Source organism: Pleurotus ostreatus (assembly GCF_014466165.1).
Source record: "Pleurotus ostreatus strain PC9 chromosome Unknown scaffold_2, whole genome shotgun sequence".
Lineage (NCBI taxonomy): Eukaryota > Fungi > Basidiomycota > Agaricomycetes > Agaricales > Pleurotaceae > Pleurotus > Pleurotus ostreatus.
In genome coordinates, this window is record NW_023503157.1 from 2,374,522 (window position 1) to 2,401,509 (window position 26,988).

The 26,988-nt window shown below is 50.9% G+C and overlaps 13 protein-coding genes across 13 annotated transcripts; 2 read left to right on the forward strand and 11 right to left on the reverse strand.

Annotated features, from left to right (window-relative positions):
* Window positions 1-19: 19 nt before the first annotated feature.
* Window positions 20-1,869, reverse strand: PC9H_003674 (uncharacterized protein; the record flags this gene model as incomplete). The annotated part of the gene is made up of 13 exons (XM_036773267.1): window positions 20-172; window positions 229-311; window positions 369-383; window positions 437-580; window positions 636-795; window positions 848-891; window positions 943-1,015; window positions 1,065-1,111; window positions 1,162-1,238; window positions 1,290-1,406; window positions 1,473-1,484; window positions 1,552-1,587; window positions 1,646-1,869. 13 exons carry the CDS (start codon window positions 1,867-1,869, stop codon window positions 20-22), a joined length of 1,185 nt encoding a protein of 394 aa, XP_036634740.1.
* Window positions 1,870-2,198: 329 nt separating this feature from the next.
* Window positions 2,199-3,175, reverse strand: RPL15 (60S ribosomal protein L15; the record flags this gene model as incomplete). Its single annotated transcript, XM_036773268.1, has 7 exons — window positions 2,199-2,294; window positions 2,346-2,432; window positions 2,484-2,674; window positions 2,728-2,882; window positions 2,939-3,022; window positions 3,074-3,108; window positions 3,161-3,175. The coding sequence occupies 7 exons, from the start codon at window positions 3,173-3,175 to the stop codon at window positions 2,199-2,201; spliced, it is 663 nt and encodes a 220-aa protein (XP_036634741.1).
* A 189-nt stretch (window positions 3,176-3,364) lies between these two features.
* PC9H_003676 (uncharacterized protein) lies at window positions 3,365-6,050 on the reverse strand (the record flags this gene model as incomplete). Its single annotated transcript, XM_036773269.1, has 8 exons — window positions 3,365-3,910; window positions 3,974-4,047; window positions 4,101-4,272; window positions 4,324-4,417; window positions 4,468-4,527; window positions 4,591-5,262; window positions 5,314-5,731; window positions 6,017-6,050. 8 exons carry the CDS (start codon window positions 6,048-6,050, stop codon window positions 3,365-3,367), a joined length of 2,070 nt encoding a protein of 689 aa, XP_036634742.1.
* Window positions 6,051-6,077: 27 nt separating this feature from the next.
* PC9H_003677 (uncharacterized protein) lies at window positions 6,078-6,800 on the reverse strand (the record flags this gene model as incomplete). The annotated part of the gene is made up of 4 exons (XM_036773270.1): window positions 6,078-6,189; window positions 6,291-6,361; window positions 6,436-6,577; window positions 6,655-6,800. The coding sequence occupies 4 exons, from the start codon at window positions 6,798-6,800 to the stop codon at window positions 6,078-6,080; spliced, it is 471 nt and encodes a 156-aa protein (XP_036634743.1).
* Window positions 6,801-7,620: 820 nt separating this feature from the next.
* PC9H_003678 (uncharacterized protein) lies at window positions 7,621-9,151 on the reverse strand (the record flags this gene model as incomplete). The annotated part of the gene is made up of 8 exons (XM_036773271.1): window positions 7,621-7,676; window positions 7,751-7,991; window positions 8,048-8,221; window positions 8,290-8,442; window positions 8,496-8,583; window positions 8,640-8,811; window positions 8,862-8,949; window positions 9,002-9,151. 8 exons carry the CDS (start codon window positions 9,149-9,151, stop codon window positions 7,621-7,623), a joined length of 1,122 nt encoding a protein of 373 aa, XP_036634744.1.
* A 238-nt stretch (window positions 9,152-9,389) lies between these two features.
* On the reverse strand, window positions 9,390-9,925 carry PC9H_003679 (uncharacterized protein; the record flags this gene model as incomplete). The annotated part of the gene is made up of 2 exons (XM_036773272.1): window positions 9,390-9,821; window positions 9,872-9,925. The coding sequence occupies 2 exons, from the start codon at window positions 9,923-9,925 to the stop codon at window positions 9,390-9,392; spliced, it is 486 nt and encodes a 161-aa protein (XP_036634745.1).
* Window positions 9,926-10,028: 103 nt separating this feature from the next.
* PC9H_003680 (uncharacterized protein) lies at window positions 10,029-11,381 on the forward strand (the record flags this gene model as incomplete). Its single annotated transcript, XM_036773273.1, has 2 exons — window positions 10,029-10,668; window positions 10,729-11,381. The coding sequence occupies 2 exons, from the start codon at window positions 10,029-10,031 to the stop codon at window positions 11,379-11,381; spliced, it is 1,293 nt and encodes a 430-aa protein (XP_036634746.1).
* A 191-nt stretch (window positions 11,382-11,572) lies between these two features.
* PC9H_003681 (uncharacterized protein) lies at window positions 11,573-12,729 on the reverse strand (the record flags this gene model as incomplete). Its single annotated transcript, XM_036773274.1, has 5 exons — window positions 11,573-12,016; window positions 12,077-12,160; window positions 12,221-12,241; window positions 12,298-12,334; window positions 12,410-12,729. 5 exons carry the CDS (start codon window positions 12,727-12,729, stop codon window positions 11,573-11,575), a joined length of 906 nt encoding a protein of 301 aa, XP_036634747.1.
* Window positions 12,730-14,800: 2,071 nt separating this feature from the next.
* PC9H_003682 (uncharacterized protein) lies at window positions 14,801-16,222 on the reverse strand (the record flags this gene model as incomplete). Its single annotated transcript, XM_036773275.1, has 9 exons — window positions 14,801-14,908; window positions 14,960-15,047; window positions 15,101-15,177; window positions 15,279-15,341; window positions 15,391-15,431; window positions 15,488-15,504; window positions 15,558-15,653; window positions 15,706-15,789; window positions 15,849-16,222. 9 exons carry the CDS (start codon window positions 16,220-16,222, stop codon window positions 14,801-14,803), a joined length of 948 nt encoding a protein of 315 aa, XP_036634748.1.
* A 587-nt stretch (window positions 16,223-16,809) lies between these two features.
* PC9H_003683 (uncharacterized protein) lies at window positions 16,810-18,336 on the reverse strand (the record flags this gene model as incomplete). The annotated part of the gene is made up of 9 exons (XM_036773276.1): window positions 16,810-16,971; window positions 17,023-17,055; window positions 17,105-17,388; window positions 17,441-17,494; window positions 17,547-17,796; window positions 17,860-17,952; window positions 18,008-18,174; window positions 18,226-18,251; window positions 18,302-18,336. 9 exons carry the CDS (start codon window positions 18,334-18,336, stop codon window positions 16,810-16,812), a joined length of 1,104 nt encoding a protein of 367 aa, XP_036634749.1.
* Window positions 18,337-18,495: 159 nt separating this feature from the next.
* SEC9 (Protein transport protein S9 plasma membrane t-SNARE) lies at window positions 18,496-19,684 on the reverse strand (the record flags this gene model as incomplete). Its single annotated transcript, XM_036773277.1, has 3 exons — window positions 18,496-18,513; window positions 18,569-19,098; window positions 19,153-19,684. The coding sequence occupies 3 exons, from the start codon at window positions 19,682-19,684 to the stop codon at window positions 18,496-18,498; spliced, it is 1,080 nt and encodes a 359-aa protein (XP_036634750.1).
* Window positions 19,685-20,014: 330 nt separating this feature from the next.
* PC9H_003685 (uncharacterized protein) lies at window positions 20,015-23,245 on the forward strand (the record flags this gene model as incomplete). Its single annotated transcript, XM_036773278.1, has 14 exons — window positions 20,015-20,242; window positions 20,299-20,353; window positions 20,410-20,608; window positions 20,657-20,723; window positions 20,773-20,871; window positions 20,928-21,201; window positions 21,258-21,355; window positions 21,411-21,487; window positions 21,537-21,574; window positions 21,628-21,704; window positions 22,283-22,432; window positions 22,489-22,697; window positions 22,752-22,964; window positions 23,017-23,245. The coding sequence occupies 14 exons, from the start codon at window positions 20,015-20,017 to the stop codon at window positions 23,243-23,245; spliced, it is 2,013 nt and encodes a 670-aa protein (XP_036634751.1).
* A 131-nt stretch (window positions 23,246-23,376) lies between these two features.
* Window positions 23,377-26,493, reverse strand: PC9H_003686 (uncharacterized protein; the record flags this gene model as incomplete). The annotated part of the gene is made up of 11 exons (XM_036773279.1): window positions 23,377-24,366; window positions 24,420-24,503; window positions 24,558-24,726; window positions 24,780-24,823; window positions 24,883-25,033; window positions 25,097-25,208; window positions 25,265-25,493; window positions 25,544-25,576; window positions 25,625-25,794; window positions 25,849-25,961; window positions 26,012-26,493. 11 exons carry the CDS (start codon window positions 26,491-26,493, stop codon window positions 23,377-23,379), a joined length of 2,577 nt encoding a protein of 858 aa, XP_036634752.1.
* Window positions 26,494-26,988: the final 495 nt, after the last annotated feature.

A 26,988-nucleotide genomic window follows, 5' to 3' on the forward strand; every position in this document is an offset into this window, starting at 1 on the left:
TGGGTGGGTGCCAGAACCATCAGAGGACGGATGCAGACAACACGAACAGCAACATGCCCCATACGCCGAGCTGTGCAATAGAAACTTCGAGACGGAACGCGGCATTCGCGGGTCTTGTATTAAGCATCGTCTTCCGATAAATCTTGAGAGAATTGATGATCCAAGTGGCGTTCTGTTCGCCAGAAGATCAAACAACTGTTCGACGTTCTGATATTTCTTTGCACTTACGACGAAATTGTTTGGATCCATGAGCCGGTCTTCGCAAGTACCTGGGCAACCAGATGTAGCGTAGGAGTTGCCAGCCCAGTCACCTGTTGAGAAATGCGGTCATGAACGCCAGCTTCGGGAAAGCAACAGAATTTCCTTACCACAAAAGGTGATATCTGTGCGCGGAAGATGTCGGTAAACAGTTTCATGAATGATCGGAATCACCTACCGAAAATGACGGAATGGTTGTAGAAGTACTTGCTGAGAGGATTACAATTGGTTGGCAACAGAGTACCCACAGGGACACCCCAGCCTGATGGATTTGGGCTACCGTCGGTAATGTCCTGAGGAACGGCGGCGCGGTAGAAGGACCCTTCAGATGATCAAGTTTTAGCCTACGTCAGGTTGGCAAACGTTAAGAACCTTACAAACTGATATGCCATTCTCGTCCCATTTCATGGCATAAACGCCACCACCTTGGGCATCGAACAGAGGGCCGTAAGACGCCCTACTCCATTCTGTTATGCCACAGCCAGGGTTGCCAGGAAGGAGACCATCACAGTCTAGATGTTGCTTGCCGTCCATTTCCTATCATGAGTGGAGTCAGGTGAAGGATCGTGCACAAAAGTGTGGAACTAACCACTACTGTACCGGAGAAGGTTGCGTTTGGGGTAAGATGGCAGCCTAACAGAGGAGATAAGAGTCTCGATGGGAAAGAGTTGCATGGATTCATACCTGATCCGCTGTGCCATGTAACTTGGTTATGTGAGTTATCGTGGACGCCTTCGATAATGTCGATCTCCCCTGACTAATCGCAAGCATGAGAGATGTAGTGTGTGAATAGTGGAGACACGCACCTGGGGCCAACCTCCCATCCCAACGGTCCAAAATGCAGGCCAAACGGCTATAAAGGAGTGTGAGATGTGCGTAACGAAGGGGTAGGCAAGGCCGTACCGCATCCCCAGGGTGCTTTGTCAACATCCAGGATGAACAGACCCGTATTGTACTGTTTGTGTCCTTGAATTCGAACGCTGGTACAGCAAGTTTAGGGATGGATCCTTCATTGTCCGGGCCATGCTCACCTGTTTCGAAACTGGCCCCGATCTAACCACGTAGTGTTATCACCCTGCATGATTACTTTGTCGTCGTCTGTGACAAAGGCCAGTCCTTGGGCAAAGGCAGCATCTTTATCGATATAGCTTTGAGCGTAGAGTAAGTCCCCCGTCACGGGTTCGAGGATTCCAGTAGATCGACCAGCAACTCACTTTACGCGCCCACTGCAGAAAGTAGAAGTTTGGAGCCAAGTTAGTCGCCGCCGGGATGAAAGCGCGGAATCTGGCCTACTTTGTGGGATCTGCCCATTTAAAGAATTCAAAGTTACTGCAAAGCACCAGGTCAAATATAAACTGAGCCCGTTCCGACATAGACATAGACATACTCGAAGAAAGTTTTGCCTTGAAAGACGTCGTCGATGAGCCATAGAAATGTGGTTCCGTTCGGATTCAAGTCGACATTGCTGCGCTTCAAGAGCGACGATGGGATCCATGGCTCCAGTCGAGAGTATAGAGGATTGAGAGTATCGTGCCATGGTCTAGCAGCGACAAACTCGGAGTTGAACACCAAGAAAGTCAATGCCCATGAGAGACAGCGATTTGCGTGCATCGTGGTAGAAGTTGGAGGTTATGGATGAAATTTGGGGATTTATACGTGATCAGCAAAGTCGAGTCAGGTCATAAATGGTCGTTTCAAGAAAACGCAGCAGGCATCATCCTTGGAGCATAGCCGGAGCAAAGTTTAGAACATCCCAAGGCCTCATGGCATCCAAATATAAACGCCGGTGGTCACGGCTCGGCACTCTCACTCATTTCGACAATCCTGGTAAGCAGTACGCGACAAGCAGTGTAGTATTTTGGGGTCGACTGATAGCATACATGCATATGGTAGCCGTCATGGAACATAAAATGACATGGAGATAATGCAACAAGAGAAAATCATCTGTAGCGGCGGAGGCTGAGAGTATTGTGTTTCTTCCAGGTAGACCGAGCAGGAGTGTGGTTGTGACGGTGACCTTTGCCCAAGCCACGGTTCTAGAGAGAAGCGTTGGTACGGACGAAATGAGGCAAAACTATCGTAAATACCTGTTTCCCGATGCTGGTAAGACCACGAGCTTCTCTGCGCTTGTGTACTGGCTTCGTAATCCAGCTGATCCTGGGATCGCGGCGGATCTAGAGCACATCATTGGTATCGGTCTTACGCATCATAAAGAACAAACTGACAGCTTTATGGTTGGGGTCCACGAGGATGACTTCGTAGTACTTGTAAACACCGTCTTGATTAACCCAGTAGGAGTTCAGGACACGAAGATTGCCACATCGTTTGCCAACACGCTCTTCAGCAGTACTTCTCAGACCACGCTGGAACTTCAGGTGGTTGACACCCTGGCGAACGGGCTTGCCGAAAGTGGCACCTTTGGATTAGAGTCAGCACCTCTTCCGCCGCAGAAAAAACCACAATATCTACCCTTGGGGACGGGCTTCTTTCGGTTTCCACGTCGGACGCGGATGCGGTAGATAACGTAGCCTTGCTTGGCCTTGTAGCCCAGGCGGCGGGCTTTGTCGGGTCGGGATGGTCGCGATGCGCGGTGGATGACATTGAGTTGACGGTACTCCCAGCACCTAATGGACGAGAGTATATGTGATCGGCCCAATGCTTTGAAAACTGAAGGACGCACCGTACACGAAGCAAGAATCGGAGGACGTCCGACTGCTTCTTCTTGTAAAGTTCACCGACGTACTTGTAGGCACCCATTCCGCGTCTGCGCCATACATCGTAAGCTCGTCGTCGTATTACCCGCTGGCATACTCACCTTGATGTTGAGGTTGTCGATGTCGGTGCTAGGCGCTAGGTACCTCTCCTAATTCGGTTGAGGGAGGCTTGAAACTATACAGCTCACGGCTATTTCCGACATAGACGCTAGTTGTGATTAGACGCCCTCTCTAGACGCGACTTTAAACTTATTGATTGGATCTACTTGTGTTCATGCGAACGGTGTTGAGGTTGCGATTATCCGGAATGTGTGGTATAAGGACGCGATATCTACATACACGTTGAGAAGGGTAACTAGTAAGATTATGCATTTATTAGTACGACTGTTCGTTCAATTCGTTTCGTGCTTCAACCCAAGTCTGAACCACGCGGTGCCCATGAATAAGACCCAGGCGAATATTATGAGCGATGCAGACAGGGTCACGAAAATCCTCCCTCGTCTAATTTCAGCTCTTTGTCGCATTTCGTCTCGAGTAGGACCAGAGCGCCTGGACATAGTCGAAGAATAACGCGTGTGTGAGACTTCCGAGTCGCCGAGTAGTGGTCTTTCTTGACTATGATCGGACCCAGATGCCTGAGGTTCGATATTCGACCCAGAGTCGTGAGGCTTCACAGTGCTGACACTGTCGCTGAGTGCCCCTTCCGATATGGACGATCTGTGCCTTAGAAGGCGCTTCTGACGTTGCTGCAAATAGGATAAAGCCAAGATACTGAGGAATTGTACGCCGTTGAGGATGACGAAAATGTTGAGCAGTTTCTGTATAGACGATTTCTGCGAAGGAGGTGTTGGTCCATTCGGGTCCTGCGGCTTCGGATTGTGCATGTCTAAAGCCAGACCAGCCATGGTTTGGAATATCGTCGAGCCTGTTTGTTCGAGCTACACGAGGCGGCGCGTGAGTTTCCGATTCAAGGAGGAAAACGGATTCAACAAATTACTTACACTTTTGTGGACTCCCAAGGCAGTTGACACATATTTCAGAGCAACAATCTTCGGAACCAACACAACAAGGAGTACTGTCGGCGAAAGGTGAGTCCAAAGACATCCCACCGGATGACATAAGACCTACGGGGAGCAAATCCGTGGCCGATACAGAACGAGAGTATACCTGGCCATGATGATCGAGTCCAAGAAGGTGGGAGGGAAAGCCATAGGTAGCAGCTACCCGTCAAAATCGACGATAACATGAACAACCGGATGACGATTTGCTTGCTTTTGTATCGATCAACGATATAACCACACTACACGTTCCCAGAGGTCAGACGACATCTTAAAGTAGAAAGGTTCCTTACGATAGGATAAAGAACAAGGCTCCCGGCGAGGAGGTAAGAGGCTTGATTTGCCGCATCTTCCTCTGTCATACCATACCGCTTTTCGACGATGTTTCTTGGAGCACCATAAATTTGGAAACCCACGACATGATGATGTTTGCTTACGCAGCAAGGTGAGTGAACGGAGACCAGATGGCACCGCAAAGTACATTGAGGCCGACGTAGCTAAAGCGGTGGGTTGAGCGCGTCGAAGCAACACAAGAGCATAGCCCTAAAGGAGATACTCACGACCAGAAGATATCCCCCAGCTTCGTAATCTCTTTAATGTGAACCCTTCGCTTCTCCGCAACCTTCTCCAAAGCCTGGGCCTGGCTTATATCATGACATGATCTTCTTCGGGCCTCTTCATCTATGTCGGCAGCTTCTAACTCGGCTCCTGCGCCGTCTACCAACCATCGGGACGCAGCGATGTATATGAGATTCACGAACACGGACAACGCCGCGAGACCGGTCGCGACATAGAATGGTGCACGGCTTCCAAACCGTTCGGTGAGGGGGTACGAAGTGCGGGCGGAGATGAACGAAGCACCCTTGCCTGCGATGAGCCCGAAGGCCATTGAGACTCCTAACCCATGAGATTTGAAGAAGCGAACAATGATAGTCTCCTGTACTACAGCAAGCGGGCTGACACCGAGGCCGAAGACGAACATCCCGAGCGCCATCATACGGACGTTGCCGTATATGTCGCCAGTGAGGAGGAGGATCTGGCCAAGGAGGATCACGCCTGTGGCAAGGATGCTAGTGAAGGTGGTTCCGAGGCGGCTAGCCATCACACCGCCAACGAGGGGTGTCCATGTACTGTTCAAGCTAAATGCGGAGATCAAGAGACTGAACTCGGTATGCGAAGTACCAAGCTCGCGTGACAGACGACTTTTCAATGGCCCAAGAACATATGAGGCACTGGGGGACGGTTAGGCGAGGCCGATCAACCATAAGAGTAGGGGGACACACTAATGACTCCCAATGCTCAGCGAGCATGCACACAGGAGGGCAATCAAACGAATGCAGTACATTCGCCATTTCCGCGCGGCGACGTCCGCCGCTGTTCGTCTCGGTACAGGCTGGGGGAGCACGTCCCCTACGCTCGCATTCGAGGAAGATTGCGAGGAGGCTATAGAATTCTGATCGTCCATGTCGACTTCAGCTTGAAACAGTAGTTCATCGCAAGACGAGCGTCGGTAGCTCTGCTCGGGCTCCTCCAGCATGTCAACGCCTTCTGAATGCTGATTATTGTTGTTAGAGAAGGACGGGGGAAAGCGAGTGCAACTTGGGGACGGCGTATTCACAGGCGCATTGGCAATGAGGGAACTGATCAAGAGGACTTTCTGGGACGCTTGGGGCTTCTTGGGGATGGCCTCCTGCCGACCGGCTGGACCTTAATCAGATAATCGAGTCCTGTCTAGATCGGAGTTAATCCTGTGATTTGCTTCCGCTGATTCCGAGTCCGAACACAAATCAGATAAGATTGGGATACTGCTCCCATAAAATACACAAGCGCATAATAAGTTACACTGCAATGAGTCTATGTGCACGACGGAAGAAATAAATCGTCAGGCGCAGACTGTTCAGGCATAGTAACTGGACCTCTGTAGATAGCATGTACATTAAGGAAACCCGTTTATCACGTTTACACCAGCTTTCGTGGATCACTCACATAGTTCCTTCGGCCAGTTCGTACCCATAGACATGTCGCAGTCTAGAAACGAAGGTGTCAATCACTCAAATGGAAAGCGCGAAGCGGGCAGCCGGATGCATCGTACCATTGTTATCAAACACAGGCCAAACTCTGTCCATCCCAGCGCTTCCACAGTCAAAGACTGCCTACATCTATGCGACAGGTGAGCTTTTGATCCGAGATAACTACTCCCAAGCACAAGATACTGGGGACTATCTTACGCATAGAGAAGGCGGAAGCAGATGTTACACACCGTGAAATGGGAGGCACACGCGCGCAATTGCCACCTGAGCGAGTGTTGTGCATGATTCCGGCAGCAGTACCCTATTTGACGTAAAGATGCAGTCGGTGCGGAAGGAATCAGAAATCAATCAACTCTAAGCTCGAACGCAACGCACCCATAGCACGGATGAGATTAGCAACCAAATCACGGACGATGCGATGCTCGCAAGCAGATGCACCGCGCCGTCCACGATCCATAACATGTACGCTGTAGAGAATGCCACTGTCCACACGGCATTGAAGAGGAAGAGAATTAACCTAACGAGCACGCGAACCAATTGAGGAAGCAGTTAGCCAAATCCATCCAACTTCGAAGGGTCATATGGGCCACTCACAGAGCATGGTATCTCGGGCTCGGCCAAGTGCCGTTTTCGTTCCCCGCGCTGATTAGGAAGGCCGTGAGCCCCAGCTCAGCCATGGCGGACAAGGTCATGAGGGCGAATAGAAACGGATGATAGTGCGCCTTGATAAAATGGGCCATGCAGGGCAACTGAGGAAATACCGAATAGAGGGAAGTCGAGGAAAGCGAGAGGATATTGAGTGGCAACGCCTGCCACTAGCGCAGAAGATATGGGGTGTTCCAGCAACAAAGAGAGTCAGACTATCCGTGCATGCGCGAGGCATGGCCACCGAACACGCATAATGTGCATGTGTGCTGCGACGAAACTTGATATGATAATTGTGATGCAGCAAGCGGGTGCCTCATTAATGCATCACAACAGATCACAACGCGAGACGCTGTGCGGGACTCGTGTCTGCCGCCCACTCAAGGGCCGTCCCGGTCATCATGTAACGCAATCGAACGTGGTGAGCACGCGGCAGGGTCCGTCGCGCTGTTCTGGTCCGTTCAAAGAGGAGCCAAAACCACACGCTTCTTTCACCGGGGCGCGGTTACGTTCAGTGGACCTCACCCTGATCAGCGTTCGGACTCGCCGATTTTCGTCACCAGTCTCCTTAGCGCAACACATTTCCATTCTTCATCTAGGTCACAATCAAACATCTCGAGTACGGAAATTAAGAATAGGCGAGAGGTACGTGACCGATGAAAAACGTTGATCGTGACAGAGAGCACTGGGTAAGATTGTAAGTCCAGATGCCAGGGCTGCCCTGGGCGACGCGGACCGAAGTGACTTGTGTAAAGTCACTGGCACTGAAACAGTGCCGGTTGGCAGGTACTGCTAAACAAGCCGTAGCCATGTTCGCTTAAGCGAACATCATCGCAGTTCGCGATGTTTCGAGGCTTTGAGCAAAAAGAAAACAAACTACGAGAAATTTGGACTACCGTCATGCAAGGAAAGGCATTAGATAGTCAAAGCTGCCACAGCCATAGCCATGGCGCCTTCCTTGGTCTTGTTGCCTGCAAGAACAAATGAAATCGGGTTAAGGAGGGCTCAAACCGAATCAAATTCATAACCGCATGAAGAGACTCGCCTCCAATGAATCCACTGGCATGAACGAATATGCCACCTTCAATTTTGGACACGCTGCTCAACTCGTCATCGCGCAGCCCTCTCCACGCCTCTGGCAACGCCTTTCGACTCTGGAAGCTCTCGGGGGAGACTGGCACGGCCTGAATGCGCCATGCGCCAGCCATCTCGTCTGGATACACGACGTAAATGGCCTTAGAGTCTTCGGGCGTTTGCTGCTGTTCCTCGAGTTCGAAGAGATGTTCCTATAAGGAACGGTCAACACGGGAGGGGGGTAGGAAGGAGGTGGATATGAGCTCACCTTCCAAGGGAGGAACTGCTCGAATACGATGATTTTGCCAGACGGGTCAACGTTCAGACTGTTCGCGATGGAGGCGATCAACAGGTTCCTCGCAGGCAACCAGGCATTGGCGTAGTACTTCAGGCGGCCGAGGAACTCTTCACCAGTCAACGCAGAGGCTTTCCCAAAGAGAACCTGGTAGAACCGATATACATTTCAGTACCCGACACCTCTGGCAGTGTGCTGAGAATCATCAGACTTACATCCACTGCTTGGGCGTCCACGGATTCATTCCAAGTGGGGTTCAGATGGCCGACGCGGCTCGAGAGGTCGGTGCGGCTCCTGTACAGAGGCTTGACGTCTGCAGGATATTGCGCAATGCCATTATCGATCGCGTCGATGGCTTCAATGAATTCCTACATCTGCGTTCAATATCGTGCGCATATATAGATGTCATCAACCCACATACCTTGTACATCTTCAACCACAAGGTCTCCACCTTTTCATCGTCCGTCGGCAGTTGAGTGACATTCGATATGACTTCCTTTCCAAAATGCCTGCAGGAAGGAAGGTTTGTTCGAACCAATGGAATCAATAGTTAGGAATATCATACTTGTATACCAGACCCGCGGAGGATAACTTGGTGGTGAAGCCATGGCCGAACACCTCAGTAAAGCTTCTCTGATGGTGATCAAATAACTGCTTGCTCTCGTCATAGACAGCTCCCACGTCGACGACAATGTCGCATGTTTGTAATATGGCTGGATCCCTGGTTCGCTTCAAGTCTAGTGGACAATTCAGCAGAATCCGATTGGTCAGGAAGAAAACGACTTACCAGACTCTCGATATGTGTTCGTCAATCTCAGCAGGAACACTGCTAGAGCCTCGTCGCAATGGAAAGTGCCATTGTGAGTACCAATGACCTGATGGTACCAGTTCAAGGGGAGACACCGGATGAAGAAATGTGAAACTTGCTTTGGTCATCTTCTGTTTCTTGCTGGCTTGTTCGCTCTCGCTGGACATCGTTCGAGACAACGGTTGTATGCGATGGTGGAATTGATATCGATGGATTGGAACTCGACTACCAAGTACCGGGCGCAGACGCCCGAAAGCAAAAGCGATCATAAGGAAAGTTCCACGCCCTCTGGCTTTACTTCTACAGCAGTATGCAAAATGGCACGGTGAGATAATAACGAAGGGTTCAGGGACGTAGTATGCATGCAGTAATTAAGGATAGAGATGTAGCCCTTGATGCGAGGTGTAAAGTCCAGTACAAACGAGAGAAAAGAAGTCCAAGTCCAATGCAACGCAGAACAGCAACAATACCAGACGTGGAGGGGACGTGAAGGGGCATACGGCCACCTTAAAGTAACATAACCGCACCTCCAGCAACTAAACCTGCCGCTCCCATGAGCACGGTGCTCCGTCTAAGCGCGAGGGCGCCAGCGGTGTAATCGTCGTCTGGGCCGTAAATCCCACCGCCTGCTTTCGCTCCGGGAATGGGTGCACTGTGTGTTTGGCCCGCGTCGATGCTCTGCGCGGTTGGAAGATTTGCGGGGGTCGTAGTGATGGTTGCTGAGGGAGCATTGCCGCTGCCGGAGGGCCGCACACTGCCCGAAGCTGAGCCGCTAGGGTTGTTGCCAGTGGCCGTCGGGGCAGCGGAGGTCGCGGCTGGCGTTACGGTAAAGACACGGGTGATGGTGACGGAAGACTCTGCTCGGTCAGGACCTAGTGTTGGGCTGACGATGATTGTTGTCGAGAGCTGGACATTGTTTGAGTTTCCGCCTGACTGCTGCTAGGGAGGAGTTAGAGCGCAGCGCTGGTTTGCATGGCAGCACAACGAACCTGGGCACATGCGAAGAGCGGGAGGAGAAAGAGAGGGAGGAGAGAGGATCGCATGTGTGGCGAATGCTGGCGATGGAAGACCGTTGCAAAGAGAAAGCTGCAGGCCACGTGATCTGGAGGTATAAAATGTCACGCATGGACCCCTGAAAGAGACACGATGATGGCGCCGGCCCCCTTTGAAGCGCACGACCTGGCGCTGGTGCTGAGCTCGCTGCACTCGTACTCGGGCGCGCTCCCTCCCGACTTCTTCTCCCTCCCCCTCCGCAAACGACACCACTTCCTCGCCATCGACCCCAGCGACCACCGCGAATTTCTCTCGTGGCCGTCGCCAGACTCAGCGGGGGCCGTCGATCGGCTCCTTGAATATGCGGGCCTCAATTCCCTGCCGAATTTCTCCGTGGCGTATACCGCGGACGCAGAATCCACGTTTGCCCATTGCCACCTCCGCTTAATCCACGACCCCGCATCTTCCCCGGACCTCCGCCTCGTATTCCACTGGGATGACCCGACCCGCCAATGGAAATTTCACAACACGGCTCTCATGCCCTTCCCCCCAGGAGCCGAGCCTTCTCTTTCCCAGTCCACCACCATGGCCCCCTTCTTGCACGATGATTTCCTCCACGAGCCCGAAGCCATTCGCGTAGACCACGATCACGATAACGACGACGCTTACTGGGATGCTTATGGCGATGACGACGAAGATGCCGCTGCCCCAAGGCGTATCGCCGCCGATCTCAAAGCAGATCATCAAAACGCCAGCGAAGATGCCTACTGGGCACAGTACGCGGTCGTGCAGGGTGAGCAATTTCATATCGTGTTATGAACTTACATCCAATTGGCTGATAACTTTCTCCAAGGCTCCGCAGATTCTACTCAGCCTTCACCCCTCCCTACCAAACGCAATAAATCCAACCATCTTCCAAACGACCCCTCCCATCCCCACCTTCAGCCTCATTCGCGAAACGAACCAATTGTGTTCTCTCGCTCGCTGTTCAACCCTCTTTCGAAGCTCAACCAAGACTTCCCATCACCCAATACCCTTACCGAAAGGCTTAACGCCATTTCTGCACGTCCGACTGCGTCCCCGCTTGATGATCCCGAGTCCGTGCAGTCATCCGACTTCACTACTGCCACTGATCCAATCACCATGTCTGACTCGGATTCGACGTCGCCATCACCACCTCCGGGTCTCGTCAAGCTGGGAGTCAAATCTGCTGGGTCACCTGAGAGACGCTTACCTGTTGATCTCAGCGTGGACACCGCTTCTCCACCATTCCAAAACCTGGGAAGCAGTCCCGGGCCCGCTTCCAAAGAGAAACAGTTTCCATTAGCCGGACAGGCTATGGGAAGTTGTGGTGACGAGGGTGCAGAAGCTGTAAAAGAAAGCATTCGGGGAATATACCGTCTGTGGAAAGCGGGCAAGCTTCAGGCGCCACCTAACGGCATCGCGACGTCATCTGAGCAGGACGTCTTCATCAATTTAGTTCGTCAAGCAATTCAAGAACCTTAAAGGCCGTTCACAGCATGTATACCTTCACTGGGCTTGACTTTGTGTATTACCATACCAGCATCTCACACACACATCACAGCATTCGATTATCCATGTATAACTGTAAACAGGTCAACAATGATATAGCACCAAAAAGCGGGGTATCGACAGCAGAACGCATAAGCATGGGAGGGACTACATAGCTAGAACACCTATTCTGAAGGAGTGGCACCAGCGATCGCCAGAGCACCGAGCTGCAGCATGGCAATGTTGAACTGGTTTACCACTTGTGGATCGTCTGCGGCAACGGTAGCTGCGGGCGCGATAGCCGTCGAGGAACTGGCCGTAGTTGAAGACGAGGAAGTCGTGGAGGTAGAGGAAGGTCGAGTGGACGTGGCCTCGCGCGTGGAAGTCGACGATGTCCTCTGCGACGTAGATGTTGGGGAGGGCTTTGGTGATGGAGATGGGGAGGGGGAGGGAGATGGTTTGGGTTCCGGTTTAGGCTCAGGCTTCGGTGATGGCTTGGGTTCGGGCTTAGGCTCTGGCGCCCCGCTCCCGTAAGACCAGGATCCGTAGAAGACACCGTTATTCGGATCATCGAATTGAGCAAACAGCGACGGAGTTAAGTCGAGGGCGCCGGACGGACATTCGACGCACTACCGACCCAATTCAAGCATCAATTGTGATGCTATAGTATTTGGAGAGATGGTACTTACTCTGTCGACAATGGTCGCTTGGACACTTTTACCTTTGGCCGTAATGGTCACTTTATCGAAACAGTGAGCACCTCCAGCCCAGTCCTGAGAACGCACGTTTGTATGAGTTTATAGGCATGAGGCAAATGGTGGATAAGAACGTACCTGGGCACTCATGGCAACAATCTGTGTTCATTCCTATATTGGGTGAACGTAGATATTAAGGATGAGACATAACTCACAGCATCGCTGTTTGAGTTGTATTTACCACATGCGCCACTACACACGTTAGTTGAGCACTTAGTACACTGCTACCCCGAGGCGTGGAGAGGAGAGGGGGAGACAAACACTCACAGGCCGGCATTGTACAGAGTAAACCTAGCATTATCAGCCCGTTTCTCAAGAACCTCTCCACGACCTTCAACATCCCGACGCCAGTCAGGGCGCGAGAATTGACCGGGCTCTCTGGGGATATTCCCACCGTCTTCGTCAAAGGAAGTGACATGACGTCGACTAGAGCTTCTGTGCAAGCCCATGCGAGGCGAGCGCGGTGCGTGGCTGTCGCGCTTGAGGTCGAGCGCATGCGCATTCGCACTGGGGGCAACGTTTGCTGAGATCGCGGCTAGAAAGACAACAAGGATCGACAGCGAGCGAGTAGAGGAGGAGTACAGCATAGCAAAAGAATGTGTTTGGGTAGGCTATAAAGAATGACAAGCTGCTATGGACAGCGGGGCGAGGGAGAACACAGCGGGGAGCTATGAATTTGGTGGTTGTTGTGACCAGAGAAAAGTTAAAGTAAGGCACCAGAAATCTTTGATCATTGATCAGCTTGTTCCCATGGTCTTATTTTTATCGCACTGGTGTCTGACTTCTCGTTCTGGAAGCGTCTTTTACGCGTTGCGGAGGCATGGAGGTGAAGTTGCAGGAAGCGCGTATGATGGCATGATAGTCTTTACACGATTTAGAACGGTACCAAGCCAGTACCAAGGTGATTCTGAATACTTCCATTACTCGCGGGGTTCGAATCAAGGTTCAGAACAGCGAAGCTCCTTAGCAGTTCGTCGCTTCAATGTCGATATTCAAGTTTCCTTGCTGTTAAATACGACGTACTAAGCAAGGTGACGATACGACGAAAAGAAACTCACAAAGGAAGATAGTGCGGTTCTAGCAGTTGTGGCTATATCCAATGCGTTAACGCCACTCGCTTCGCAAGCCTCGCGTGGATTGATAGTCTGCCGCGGCGAACATATCAGTATTCGCAAGCTGCCCTAAATTTAACGAATGGTAGCGTACGCCTCCAAATGCTGCGATCTTGCAGTAGTTCGCTGGGTGGGTTGCTGGGCATCTGTCTCACAATGAGCCCGCGAATGAAGAGAGTTGCGAAGCACCCACGCGTCAATGATTTTCACCTTGATGGTATTCCCCGAGCAAGCACCTCGAGTTTCTCCATCTAAGGAACTAGTACCTACACTCTCGTCAGTATTTGGACCAACGTGGCCTACGGGTCGGCGCACATCTGACATTGAAACACTATTCAGAATTGCTAAGTTACGAAGATCAAATAAGTTTAGCAACTTGGAGACTGACATGTCCACATTGCTGTTCGTCAGGACAAGCGGCTTCACCCATCGTTAGTAGATTAGGGCAGCGGACAAAGATGCCACCTACGCCCTATGCAATCATTACATGCACCTCGACCGTTGCTGGTGAAGCGTCGTCAACAATCACAATGTTTAGGACATCGAGGACGAACCATTTGCTGGCATCCACAGAGCCTTGGCACCGAGCACCTATCCACAACGGCGACAAATCACTCATCGCGGAAGCAAAAATACCGTTTCCTTGAGAATTCGTCGGTAGAAAGCCTAGCAATGGAAGTAAGGACCGTTGCCAGAAGTAAGGTAATCAAGCAAGTACCTGGACAAGCAACCCCGGATTGTGTTCCATACTGCAGAAATGAGCGATTTTGCAGGCAAATAGTAGTGTCAACGATTATCTTACGTCGTTGAACGTAGTCACCCCTGCCACGGCATGGACAGAAGGTACTGCCGTCAAGATAATGCCGAAGACAATCAAGAAGGAAACTGTAGCGAGCATAGTTTCTGAACCGCAGCCCACCTTCATTTTGGTTACTTATATAGCCTTCCTGGTTACAGAGGTTATTTGTTTAACCAATTACTTCACACACCATAGGAAGATGTTGATCATAGAATACCCACTGAATGGAGCGAAAGTCAGCAGGACGTCAGGAGGGACCGACAACAACGAACTTGGGTTAGCCCGTGTACTGGAAGTCCTCCGGGAGTATCTAATCCTAACACCGGTCATTGCTGAAACGGCTCCATTCCCATAGGCGGGTTTCTATGTGGACTGCGACGAACAGATCCAGTGAGCCTGTCAGGCGATAAGTACCGGGCGGGGTGCTAGCTGACAGAGAAATCAATGGACCGGTGATAGTCGAAGCGTCAGACACCGACGAAAATGAGATACGCCTACTCGGATGCTCTATGAAAAGAGTGTAGGCAACACTTTGAAGGTCTGGGAGGTAAAGGTTCTTCTACATGCATAGAATCAGTACAGCGTGGAGAAGACAACTGTTACCCTCATCTCAACGAAGGACTGGGAGAGTGACATATCAGAGCATAATCCTATTGGCGATATAACTATGAACAAAGCAATCCTAAATCAGTGTAGATGACAGCACAAAACATATGAAAGCGAGTAGATTCGAGTAAGCAGCAGCAGTCAATCATTGTCGGAGGCAGGCTCGCTGGCTTCTGCATTGTCGGACGGAGAGGCAGTGACCTGGGTAACTTGAGATCTCACTGGCAACGGCGGTTGATTGGGCAATCTCTGCTTGAAGAGTTCATATAGATAGCAAGGGATGAAATATATACTACGGACCTTGAACGCATATTTACAGACAAGGAAACCTTTGAGGCCCTTTTCCCTCCAAGCTTTCTCCACGACATATAGTCCGTCATATCGATACCTAAAATAAAGATTAGCTCCAGGCCCACGCGCTTCAGCAAATCACGACCTCACCCTTCGCTGGGGGCATACTTAGACTTCAGCTTGTATCCACGGATCACCCGAACGGGCTTACGGGTTTCAACAGATTTCTGGTTGATGATTTAGCGCAAGACGGAGTATTAGGGCAAGCCAAAACGTACCAGCAGGGCTTTATTGGACTACTGGTGCATCAGCACATAAGAAAAGTAACAGGGCAAAGGACACTAACACGGTTCTCAAATGTCTGATCAGAGTCCTGGGGAGCGGTACGCAACTATGTAGCTTGTGAGTTGAATATTGCCTACGTCCAGACCAAGACTCACATTCTTGGGATTAGTCTTTGTTCCCTTCAGATCGCGACCACCTGTGACAAAGAAATTGAATACATCGCAGGGAGGCTAAATAAAATGGCTAGCCCACCTGCTCCTGTGTACGTGCTTTCCATAATGTATGAAAGGTGTATCGCGACTGCTTAGTAGGGCCAACTCACAATGCATACCCTAGGTCTATGTCATCTTCGTAGCCCCCGCTGAGAGCGATGCTGTAGGCACCGTCTGGGCCACCACAGATCCCTGCAACCCATGCCCTGGTATAACAGAATGAAAACGCGTAGATCATTGTCAATCTCTCCGACGCACGCATGAATAGCATCGGTACTACAGCCTGAGCGCGTTTCCCACCATGTTCCAACCTCTATGCCAGGGATAGCACCAAATGTTTTCCTGTCAGATATACGGATGAACAAATGTCGCGAGTTTTAGAAAGCGAAGAGAAAGCATACGGGTCGTGCACACGCTTGCCCTCTTCTCGACCCATCGGGCCTTCGTTCTCTACTGATTTGATTCCACTCTGGACGGCCGCAGAGACCGTTGGAGCGCGAACAACTTCCTTCTTATAGTCGATCGATTTCCCAACGTTTCTTCCGCTTCTTCTAACACCGCCCTCCGGTATTTCACTGCTCTTGACGCGCTTCGGCGCGTCGGGGGTGACATCCGTATCGTCGACTTTGCGTTTTTTGTCAGTTCGCTTCGCTTTCGCCGGTCGTTTACTTTCCACTGGCTCGAAGATGGGTTTGTCAAGACCGAGCTCCTCCAACAGCTTCTGATTCCTGGCAATATTTTCGTCGCGCTGCCGTTCGTATTCTGATATAGCCATATGTGATGTCAAAGTAGTGGTCAAAGAGACAGAGCTACGATCAGTCTGGGAGCTGAAGTCACAGGGCCGCGTTCAGGAGAGGTCAGGGCCAACAGGGGCAAGGTAATACTTCATTCCGTTCACGAGATCCAGTGTCCCAATGACAAAGCTATACATGAGAGGAGCTAGAAGCCAGATGACCTAGAGCTAGTAGTCCATATAATACTGTATGCTGTCGTCGTCGTCGTCAGCAGGGTGATAATTTCCGAAAGAGATTGTGTTCAATCCCAAGCTATCGATTGTGTCATTCGAGCTCGTAGTTTGCTTCGGCTTTGAGTGCATTTCGGCTGGTAGAGACTTAGTAAACGGGACGCAAAGAACATAACTGGAGCCCTACCACCGCGAAATCTACAACCCGTCGGGGAGGCCTGAAGCAGACACGATGTCCCTTGAGGACAATGATGCCCCCAAATGCAGTTTCTGTCCGTGCATTTCCCTACTGTATTTGTTAAAGAGGCGAAGACTAGGTTTGGAAAGGACACAGACCATTATTCGCGAAGGTACAAGGGTTCTTTTGGGCTGCGGCGCGCATTTGACCGATCATCGCGTCACTCAAAGTCAAATCGTGAGCAAATCGGCAATCCCGTCTCTGACAACGGCCGGGATGGAGGTAGTAGAAATTGCAAGGCTTTGGTCCCGCAGCCTTCCCAGCAGCCTTCCCTGTAGGAGAGTAAAGCCCGTGCAACATGGAGAAATGAAATGCAAAAACACTAGTAGAATCCCTCAGTCAATTTGAATCATATTGCGATGTGGATGCTTACATTACGTTGTGGTTTCCGTGGACTGGTTGGAAGCTAGAATGATGTTAATGGCTACTTAGCGGTAGAAAGTAACACGGCTGACTTGATCAGTCCCTCCGCCTGGTATTTCTGTAAGGCTCATCACGTCAGAGGACGAAGAAGGTGATTTGGTGTGAAAGTCTAGCGGAAGAGGCTTGTTATTGCCCTTAATTGGTGACGATATGAGCTTCTTCGTCATAAAGATTCCCGTCGTTAATAGTTCTGTCAGTCTTAAATGTCGGATTTCCTGCGCGAGGTCCGAATATCCCCGCACAAGCACGACTTTGTGTAACAAACCCTCGGTTTCGAGGGAGGTAAGTGTCGAAGTGTAGCCATTATCGTGGCCGCCTGTTGAAATAAATCACGCATTATGTAGATAGATAGGGAAGAGCGGGCAAACCTCCGAAAAAGACGAGCTCAGTTTGTGGGAAATGTGTAAAAAGGCGAAGATGTTCTGCGTTAGACTCTTCAGAACGAACTGAAGCAGAGAAAGCCAACTACCGCACCTTTTATTTTCGTATCGGCCGCTTCCTTACCATTCCCGGCGTCGACAATTGAAAATAGATGAGTAGATTGGTTGAACCCATGGCAAAACCCATCAAACTCGTCCCAAGTACACACGTTGTTCCTCATTAAAGTCTCTTTTAGACCCTTTCCATTCCAGAATATCGTCAAAAGGATTTCGGCCCTATTGGCTATCCCTGGGGTTTTGTCTGCAACATATCCAAGTAATGCCTCTCGCAACAAGGTGGCGGCCTGTGGTGAGAGTTCAGTATCTGCAGATAGTATGCAACGTTTGCCTAAATTTCGACAACACACCGTTCTACCGCCAGCTTGACCGGCCGAGAAGAGGTCTTGAGTAAATAGATGTCCATCGCCGTCAATTAGGGCAACAATCAACGGTTTATCACCCTGTGTTGGTGAAGCTCACTATGTCAGAGGAGCAACCCTATTGAAACAAACTCACAGTCCATTTCCCAATTTCCTGTTCCAAACGAGAAACCTTCTTGACCATTGCATCTTTCTCGTCGCTAATCACTTTATGTGCTATCTTCCACACGGATAATTCTCGTTCGAGCTCTCGCACTTTGAGGCGAGCAGTTTCTATTTCTGTAGTGGCAGCGGCGAATAGAGCTGAGATACGTTCGTTTAGATTTGGTATACGACATAATTGCAGTCACGAACCCGTCTGCTTCTCTTGCAGGTTATTCCTAGAATACACATGTTCTACCACGATGCAGGCGTAACAAGCAGCACGCACCATTCCTGGAGGCCAGCCCCCTCTGATTCGTCCATAGTTTAGATTTGATTGTGTATCAATAGGTGCTCAGCATAAGTGACTGGTATCACAGAAGGAGGATAATAGCATGCATGTAAGCGAGAACAAAAGTGAGTCCCTAAATTGGATCCGTGTCCCAGCGGGCGTCTCCCCACCCCTAGTACCCTCTATTGCCATTACTTGATCTTCTTGAGCTGTAAAGAAAGCATTAAGCACGAGGAAGTAATAAGCACCGTGAGGACCACTTACACGCTCCGTATTCCTGAAGATCCTGCTGTCCAATCCAACCGTCTTTCCTTCAATGCGCTCAATTCGAGAGTTCTGGTTATCAAGCTCTTGACCCATGGCTGTGCCCAATGCTTTCAGCCGCTTGGTCATGTCACTAATCTCATCAAGGTTGTCGTCCAATTCGTCTTCCATCTCGTCGTCCGATGCGGTGGACTCAAACTTGTACCGCTTCTGCTGCTCCTTCCTTGACGCCAACTGCTCCGCTGTCTTGAATCTACTTCCACCCTCTTCTCGTCCATATGTTGCAGCTCGTCCAATACGATTCTGAGTCTCGCGAATATCCATCATGCCCTTCTCCCGTTCCTCTCGTTCCTCATCATAGCGAGCCTGCACTTTGGCCTCCTGTGCCGCTCTCTTGGCGTCTTTGTTGAAGGTGATCACGGGCCTGAATATGGACCGGTTGAGTTGTTTGAGTTCGTCAGTACGGTCATCAGCCCGCTGTGAATGGCCTTTGGCCACGTCAAGGTGGCGCTCGGTGTTAGCGAGCTTCTCTGAAACGGCAAGTATTCAGCGGCTGGAAGCAGTGCGCGGGTCGTGAAACACACCAGATTGATCACCAAGCCTTGTCAAAGTATTCCTTGCAGTCTCTTCTGCTTCACGGGCCAGCCGCAAAGCATTTCTAGTCGAGGCGACACTCTCCTGCTTGACGAAACGTGTCTGCTGCTTGATTCCTTCAACATCTTCATCGTTCTCCTCTCCAGGAGGGGGAGTGCCTCTACCAGACCTTGGCGGTCCGTCGAAGAATCTCCCTGAGCCTTGCTTCTCTGGATTGTATCCGGAGAAGAGCTCGTTGCGGTCCTGGTCGAGGTTGCCTTCGCCTCTAGAGTATGCATCGCCTACACCTCTGTTTCGACTATACCTATCCTGCAAAGACGTCGGCTGATCGTTGCTCGGGGGAGCTGGCGCAGGTGACGACCGGTAAGGCGCACTATATTGATCACCATCCCGGCTAGGGATGTAAGTCGCAGCACTGGAGCGGTACGGACGGGGCGAGGTGCTGTTTCCCCCCGACTTGAGGCTATCCGATTCCACTGGAGGGATGAGAGGCTTGCTATTGTTGCGTTTGAAGAAAGACATGGGAGCGATGAGAGATCGTCAACGGTTCTGCCCATCATTTATGTACTAGAAGTCACGTGATGCATAGAACAGCCTCGTTGCTCAGCGCAGTGTGCAAAGGCGCTTCACATTGGCGGGCACTGCGCGCGCGTTTGATCCAATCCAAACGGGCACTGATGCATGGTGGCTTCAGAGGACGATGTAAATATTGCGGCCGCCGCCGACAACCACGACGTTGGCCATGTGACCTTCTGAGCAAGCGTGAACGAAGATCCGGCGGCCACCTACCCGTATTCGTTATAAAGACCTGGGAAACGGACACGGTACGCGTTATCTTTCCCAACGTCGAAGATGCTTCATATTTTCAGGCGTCGTATCTCTCGCAGTGTCGCGGGCATCGTCAACACTCGTGCCGCCTCGTCTCAAGCAAACCCGCGTGGACGTGGACTCAACGCTGTCTTACAGAAGAACCCTGATGATGTTGTCATAACGTTTGCAAAGAGGACGGCTCTGGGAAGGGCACGTAAAGGCCAACTGAAGGACATACCCGTTGACGAAATGCTGACGGCAATGCTAAAGGTCATTATTTCCCAGTTAATCGTTGTAGGGTAACAAACGTGAACATTACTTGCCAGGCTACGTTTGCACAAACACACCTAGATCCAAGTAAAATTGAAGATATTTGCGTCGGTAAGTGCATTGGAACGTGTTGTATCGTGGTCAGAATGGTAACAAGCACTCTGCAGGCACTTGCCATCCCCCGTCGCCGCTGTACGTTTCGCGAGCAGCAGCGTTAGCGGCAGGCATCCCGTCCCATGTCCCTATTACTACTGTCAACCGACTGTGTTCATCTGGCCTAATGTCAATACGAACCATCGCACATGCAATACAGGCCGGGGAAATCACTCTAGGTCTTGCGATAGGTGTTGAGAGCATGAGTCTGAAGTACGTAGGCAAGGCCTAGTTTTTTGTTGCACGTTCTCATGAAAGCAGCCCACGACCCACTCCAGAGCTTGTCGACACAGTTGCCAGTCATTCCAAAGCCGCGGATGCCATACAAGTAAGCTCCTTTCGTTCGACCCATAGATGAGGATACTGAGGTTATGAAGCCAATGGGTTGGACATCAGAGATGGTCGCCCTGGATTATAATGTCCCTCGTACGAAGCAAGACGAGTATGCGCTCTTATCACATACCCGGGCCAATGAGGTAGGCCAAAAAACATACGTTCACGATCGAAGGTTGACTGAATCGATGATTAACAGGCTTCTTCTCAAGGTATTCTCGCAGAAGAGATTCTTCCCATCGAAATCCGTGGCACCACCATTTCCGTGGATGATACAATCCGACCAAATGTTACGATGGAATCCCTCACAGCTCTCAAACCTGCCTTCCCTCAATGGGCTCCTGCAACCACAACCGCTGGTAATGCTAGCGGTATTGGCGATGGGGCTGCTATATGCATTATGACAACGAGGGAACGAGCTGAAAAGGAAGGACTGCCGATCATAGGGAAATGGGTTGGCGCTGCGGTTGTCGGTAAGCCTGTCATCCTCGCCTAATGTTATGAATCTGAAGAATTGGCGTATCCGAAGGTGTTGAGCCTAAGCATATGGGTGTAGGGCCGATTGATGCTATCCCAAGAGTATTGGATCAATTCGGATTAAAGAAAGAAGACATTGACCTATGGGAGGTGGGAAGCTTTGCCCAAAACTTACGAATCTCGTCGTTGACAAATGCGCTTTTAGATCAACGAGGCTTTTGCGTCGCAATTCGCCTTCTGCGTTGAGGAATTGGGGATTCCCATCGAGAAAATCAATGTCAAGTAAGCGGCTTTGACGGTTTTACTCGACCATGAGCTGATGTCTTCTCAGCGGCGGATCCATCGCTATCACTCACCCGGTGGGCATGAGTAAGTTCTTTGCTGTGTTCGTAGTCCTATGACGTTTAACCTGACATTTGTAGCCGGCACCCGGCAAGTTGCCACTGGTCTGGCAGAATTGAGACGTTCCGGAGGTCATCTTCTATGCACAAGCATGTGTGTCGGTAGCGGCATGGGAGCAGCAGGGATCTTTGTTAACGAGGCTACCAAGTGATGTTCACCAAGGAATTGTTGCATATAGCGTACAAAGCAGTGCTTCTATAGAAGTGGTTGGTACAACATAAGAAAGTATAATCGGGTACCTGAGAACAAGATGTTAGCGAACATGTATCATCGAGCATAGTGTGATTGCCTCAGGATGTCATTCATGTCAGTGATCCATCAAGCAAGCTTGACGGTCAGGTCGACTAAGAGGTGCCAATGGGTTGTATGCAACACTCGTCATGGGCGATGGGGAAAGGGAACAGAAAAGTACTGACCAGTTGGAAATGAGACAGACGCGGTCGTGGTGTCAGGAAGAACGTGAGCGTGTCAGAACGCGCTCAAGAAATTTCTTAAGGCAAAGATTTATCACGTAAGCAACTGTACAGTTGTAAGGGACGAACTCTCACGGTACATTTCATCAAGCACTTGACTCCAGGCAGCGACCACATTCCTCAGCACCGTTGAGCCGACGTATTCAAGGTATGATCATGCCCAGATGCCGTTCGCAGAGTGATTTATGTAGATACTGTCCAGAAATCCAAAATGGCCACCCAAATCAGCAAGAAGCGCAAGTTCGTGGCCGACGGTGTCTTCCGCGCCGAACTCAACGAATTCTTCACCCGAGAGCTCTCTGAGGAGGGATACTCTGGATGTGATGTTCGTGTAACCCACGCCCGCACTGAGGTATGTACATCGCAGGTGCTCGTTATCGACGCCTCATTGAGTCTCGATCGGCATAGATTATCATCCGTGCTACTCGTACCCAGGAGGTCCTTGGAGAGAAAGGACGCCGCATCCGTGAACTCACATCTCTCGTTCAAAAGCGTTTCAAGTTCCCCGACAACTCCCTCGAACTCTTCGCCGAGAAGGTCCAATACCGTGGTCTATCTGCCGTTGCCCAGTGTGAGAGCTTGAGGTACAAACTCCTTGGTGGTCTTGCCGTCCGCAGGTAATGCTTTGTCTCCCGATTGAAATGATATTGTCTGACCGTAGACCTCCGTAGGGCTTGCTACGGTGTCCTTCGTTTCGTCATGGAATCTGGCGCCAAGGGTTGCGAAGTTGTCGTTTCTGGCAAGCTTCGCGCTGCCCGTGCTAAGTCCATGAAGTTCACCGACGGCTTCATGATCCACTCCGGTCAACCCGCCCGCGACTTCGTTGACTACGCTGTCCGCCACGTCATGCTTCGTCAAGGTGTCCTTGGTATTAAGGTCAAGATGTAAGTCGGGTTTTTCTTGAAAGCAAGCTGTTGCTTATTGCTCCATCCACAGCATGAAGGGCCACGATCCCGAGGGACAGACTGGACCCAGGAAGCCCCTCCCAGACTCCGTTCAAATCTTCGAGCCCCCTGTCGACAAGGTTGTGGGTGAGCCATCGTCAGAACAAAAAGACCCCATCGCCGTCCCTGCGCCCGCCGCTCCAGCTGAGGAGGCCTACGCTCCTCAGGAGCCAGCTTACCAACAGCCGGAAGGCTATGGTGCTGAGCAACCTGTATTCTGATTCTCTTCATGTACCCCGAACACGATATCATTTCATGGGCCCGCATAAAATTCAAGGTTATCATTTGAGTCAGTTGTCATTCAAAAGATAAAAAGTAAGTACATTGGATATATATGTAGCAAGGTATATGGTCATATCTTCTTCGTAACGCTGTTGCCAGCTAATCCGCCGGATGGCAAAGTGAAGACTAGATTGGAAGTAGATGAGCCGGTGTTTATTTGGATGGTTACTTGTTGTAGGCTCTGGGAGGGGTCTGAGACAGTTACGTCTCCAGTGCGGTGATTGAAGACTAAGGCGACGTTGCCGCTGGATTTGACGGTTATAGGTGCTGTTTTGGAGTTCGATGTGAAGCTCGTCGATCCCCCAGTGGTATCCCAGAATACCGACATAACGACGTCGCTAACCGGGTCATACACCGCCGAAATGTGGCCATCATTCTGCACGGAACGTAACTGGATAGTCTTGCTCTTGATGTGGAACGTGTCTTTGTCGATTCCAGGAAGCACAGTGTAGGAGATTGCTTGGCGGATGTCTTTGTGCTCGAGAGATGCGGCGAAAAGGTCGACCGTTGGTGGTGGCTGGGTTGATGTTCCAATGGCGGACCAGTTACCCTTCTTGTTGCCTACTTGGATATGTAACGGGGTGTTGGCGTTTGACCTTGGGAACACATATCCCACTCCTCCGTGCCATAGCGTCTCAGCGCCTGCCCTGGTTATATTGCCCGTCTCTCGCAACGAGACACTGTCGATGGAGACCTCGCCCACGTGAAGCCTTTGGTCGAGGACGGAGAATACGGGCGCGGTCGTAGTTGATGAGATATTGGAGACCATGACGTGTTGGATATCATTTTCGAAGAAGAACCACGCCTTCTGGAAGTGGAAGGCCTTTGTAAATGGGTTGGAGTAGCGCATTGCGGCAACGCCAATACGTCCTGTGGATGCTCCGCCCACGAAAGCCTCGATACCGGTGAAGCCAGTGCGGTCACAGCTTAATGCAGTGGCTCCATAGTCGACAGTGATCCCCGGTATTAAATTCCAGTCCCACGCAGCGGATATGTCTTCGTATTCGTTTCCTTGCAAATATGTGTGGACGACGCCATCAGAAAGATGGAAACCGAGCGGCTGATTTGCCCTAAGATTAGAACAACGCCGGATACAAATAGAGAATAACGTACATTCTGCGTGTTGGTACATTCTGTGTTGACGGTGCGCTTAGAATACATCTTAACCGAAGTCACATAATTCTGTCCACGGTGTACCTGGGGGCCTTGAATTAGCTCAGACCTTTCGAAAGGAATATACGTTATACCCACCATATAATCGTTGGCGTAGAACATTCGGTTTCCATTGAGTTTGGCTCCGTTGGCACTGTTGGAAGAGTTCTGGGACAAGGTATTGGCGAAGTTGATGAGAGCATCAGCGCCCCACTCTTCTCCAAGTTCGTGGACCCTCGATAAGTTCATGCCGAGGCCGGCAGATGCCCTACGAATAGAATAAACAAAATGGAATACTGTATTAAAATGAAGGTAACGCACTGGCCATCGATGACAGGGAAGCTGATGAACCGTCCCAAAGCAGCCTGCGAAACTCAAGGTCAGGCTCCTCGATGAGTGCTTGGAGAAAGGGAGTGTAACTCACGAAGTCCCAGAAATTTCTGCCAGAGAGCACGTTTCGGTACGTCATCCACAAGTCTCCGTCGAACAGAGTAGATAGTGCGCTTTGCGATGCGTTGTTTGCAGCGAACTCAGTGCCAGCTGCCTCAACTTCGATGTTGAGTAAATCATTCGTGCTGCACGCAAGTGTCAATTAGACGAAATCCTGCGCGGAAGTCCAGAAGTCCTTAGGAACTCACTAATCTTTGCCATAGTTTCCGTTGTATAGAATACCGGCATGTTGACCGAAGCTACCGTCGGCTCGAATGCCGTCAGCTTTGATGGCGTTTTGAATAACGAGTTCTCGATGAACTATACTCATCGTCCGATTAATTAACGAGCGTAAGTCTGCTGCCGGGGGTACGTACCACGACTGTACGCATCCGTCATGAGCGAGACATTGCTGGTAAGGAGGGCTTGATCTATGCCGACTTTGGCAACGTCCAAGGTATTGGCACCAGCTAGGAAAGTTGGGTTTCGAGTGAAAGTTCCGTATGCGCGTAGGGTGATGTGGGTACAATTGCTGAGTTGAGTAGAGGTCAATGTATTGTTGAGCAACAAGCAGGTTGCCGAGCTGAGTTCAGGTATAAGGATCGTCTATTGCTAGAGGTTAATCTAATGGATGGAAGAAGGTGACGGACACGAACGTTTGAGAACCAATTGGTGTTCCATAACCCAGGCTATATTTATTAATGACCGTGTGGAAGCGAGTGGAGCTGTTAACGTACTGTGTCGCATGGGCAGCTAGAACTCCCACCAGAGTCGATGCACGCGTCGTTCGTGAAGTCATTGGAGAACCAGAAGTCCATCGCTCGAGAAATGACTGCTCGGAAGGTGTCGTTCTTCACGAATTGAGAAGTGCCATCGAGGCCACCATGAAATGCCCCCGCCATAACGACTATGTATTTAGAGAATCAGATATCAGGACGGGGAGAGTTACGGGCGTCCCTACCGATTCGCTGCCAGTGTTCTTGAGCGGGCCAGTTCGCCCTCCGAGCAGCACAGGCTGTGGTATAGTCAACCTCCGAAGCTGGCCATTTCCCATCCGGGCCCAAGGTAGATATCCTGTTGGGGGAATCAGAAAGAAGAGCATACGACCAACACTTATGCCATACCAGCTAGAAATGCTTGCAGCCCTGTCTGTGCTCAAGCCCCCAACGATCGTACTCAAACGTCTCTGGGTGATGGTCTTGATCTCTGCCGCAGTTTGGGCTGGCACTGAAGTCGACGGAGACGCTGCTGTAGAGGCTTGGGTAGAGGTGGCTTGGATGCTGCTAGATGAAAGAGCGCTAGCGGACACGGTGATAGAGGTAGACGACGCTTGTACGCTCGAACGGACAGATACCGAGCTGATGGACGATGCTGAGGCAGTCGAAGACATCGATATAGCACTGGTACTACTAGCAGCAATACTGGAGACATCGGTCGCTCCGACGGTCGACAATGCAGACGACTGCGCCTGGGGATTTATTGAGCGTCCAAAATGTTTGCGACGCGAGAAGTGGCTGGCCCCATGAGGCGCGTCGAGTGCAGCTGATAGTTGTAGGAAAAGAGAGTGGATAAAGAAAGTGGAAGCGAGCGCAAGGGATCCCTTCATCGCGGGTCACGTCTTTGAGAGCACAGAGAAAGGATATTGGGGCATGGAAACTTTTAGGTTGATGCTTTATGGCCTGCATTGCTGGTGGCTTCCGACCGATGGCTGACGGGTTTCTATTTTGGTTGGCTCGTGCTTCTCCTGCGACTCGAGCGCTGTCGCCCACCCATCGCCATCTGGCATCGGCATCAGGAAGTCATCCCGGAATATCTTGGTAACAGAACCGAATCCAAGCACTCGACGAGAACAGCAGCGTAGTTGTTGTATTTCGGGATTCCGCTCGAACGCAAACAGCCAGACTCCAGCAAACAGCCAACGTTAGGAGATCTCTCGTGAATATCCAGTCCAGAGGATTTAGGGCATTGAATAAGTTATCAGAACGTCTATGGTCGCAGGATAGCCCACTTTCGGAGACAAGACGGTGGTAAACACGACCAGCTGACGATACGCGCCACATGGCTCTGGGATTCAGGGGCACAACAGTGACACAACCAGGAA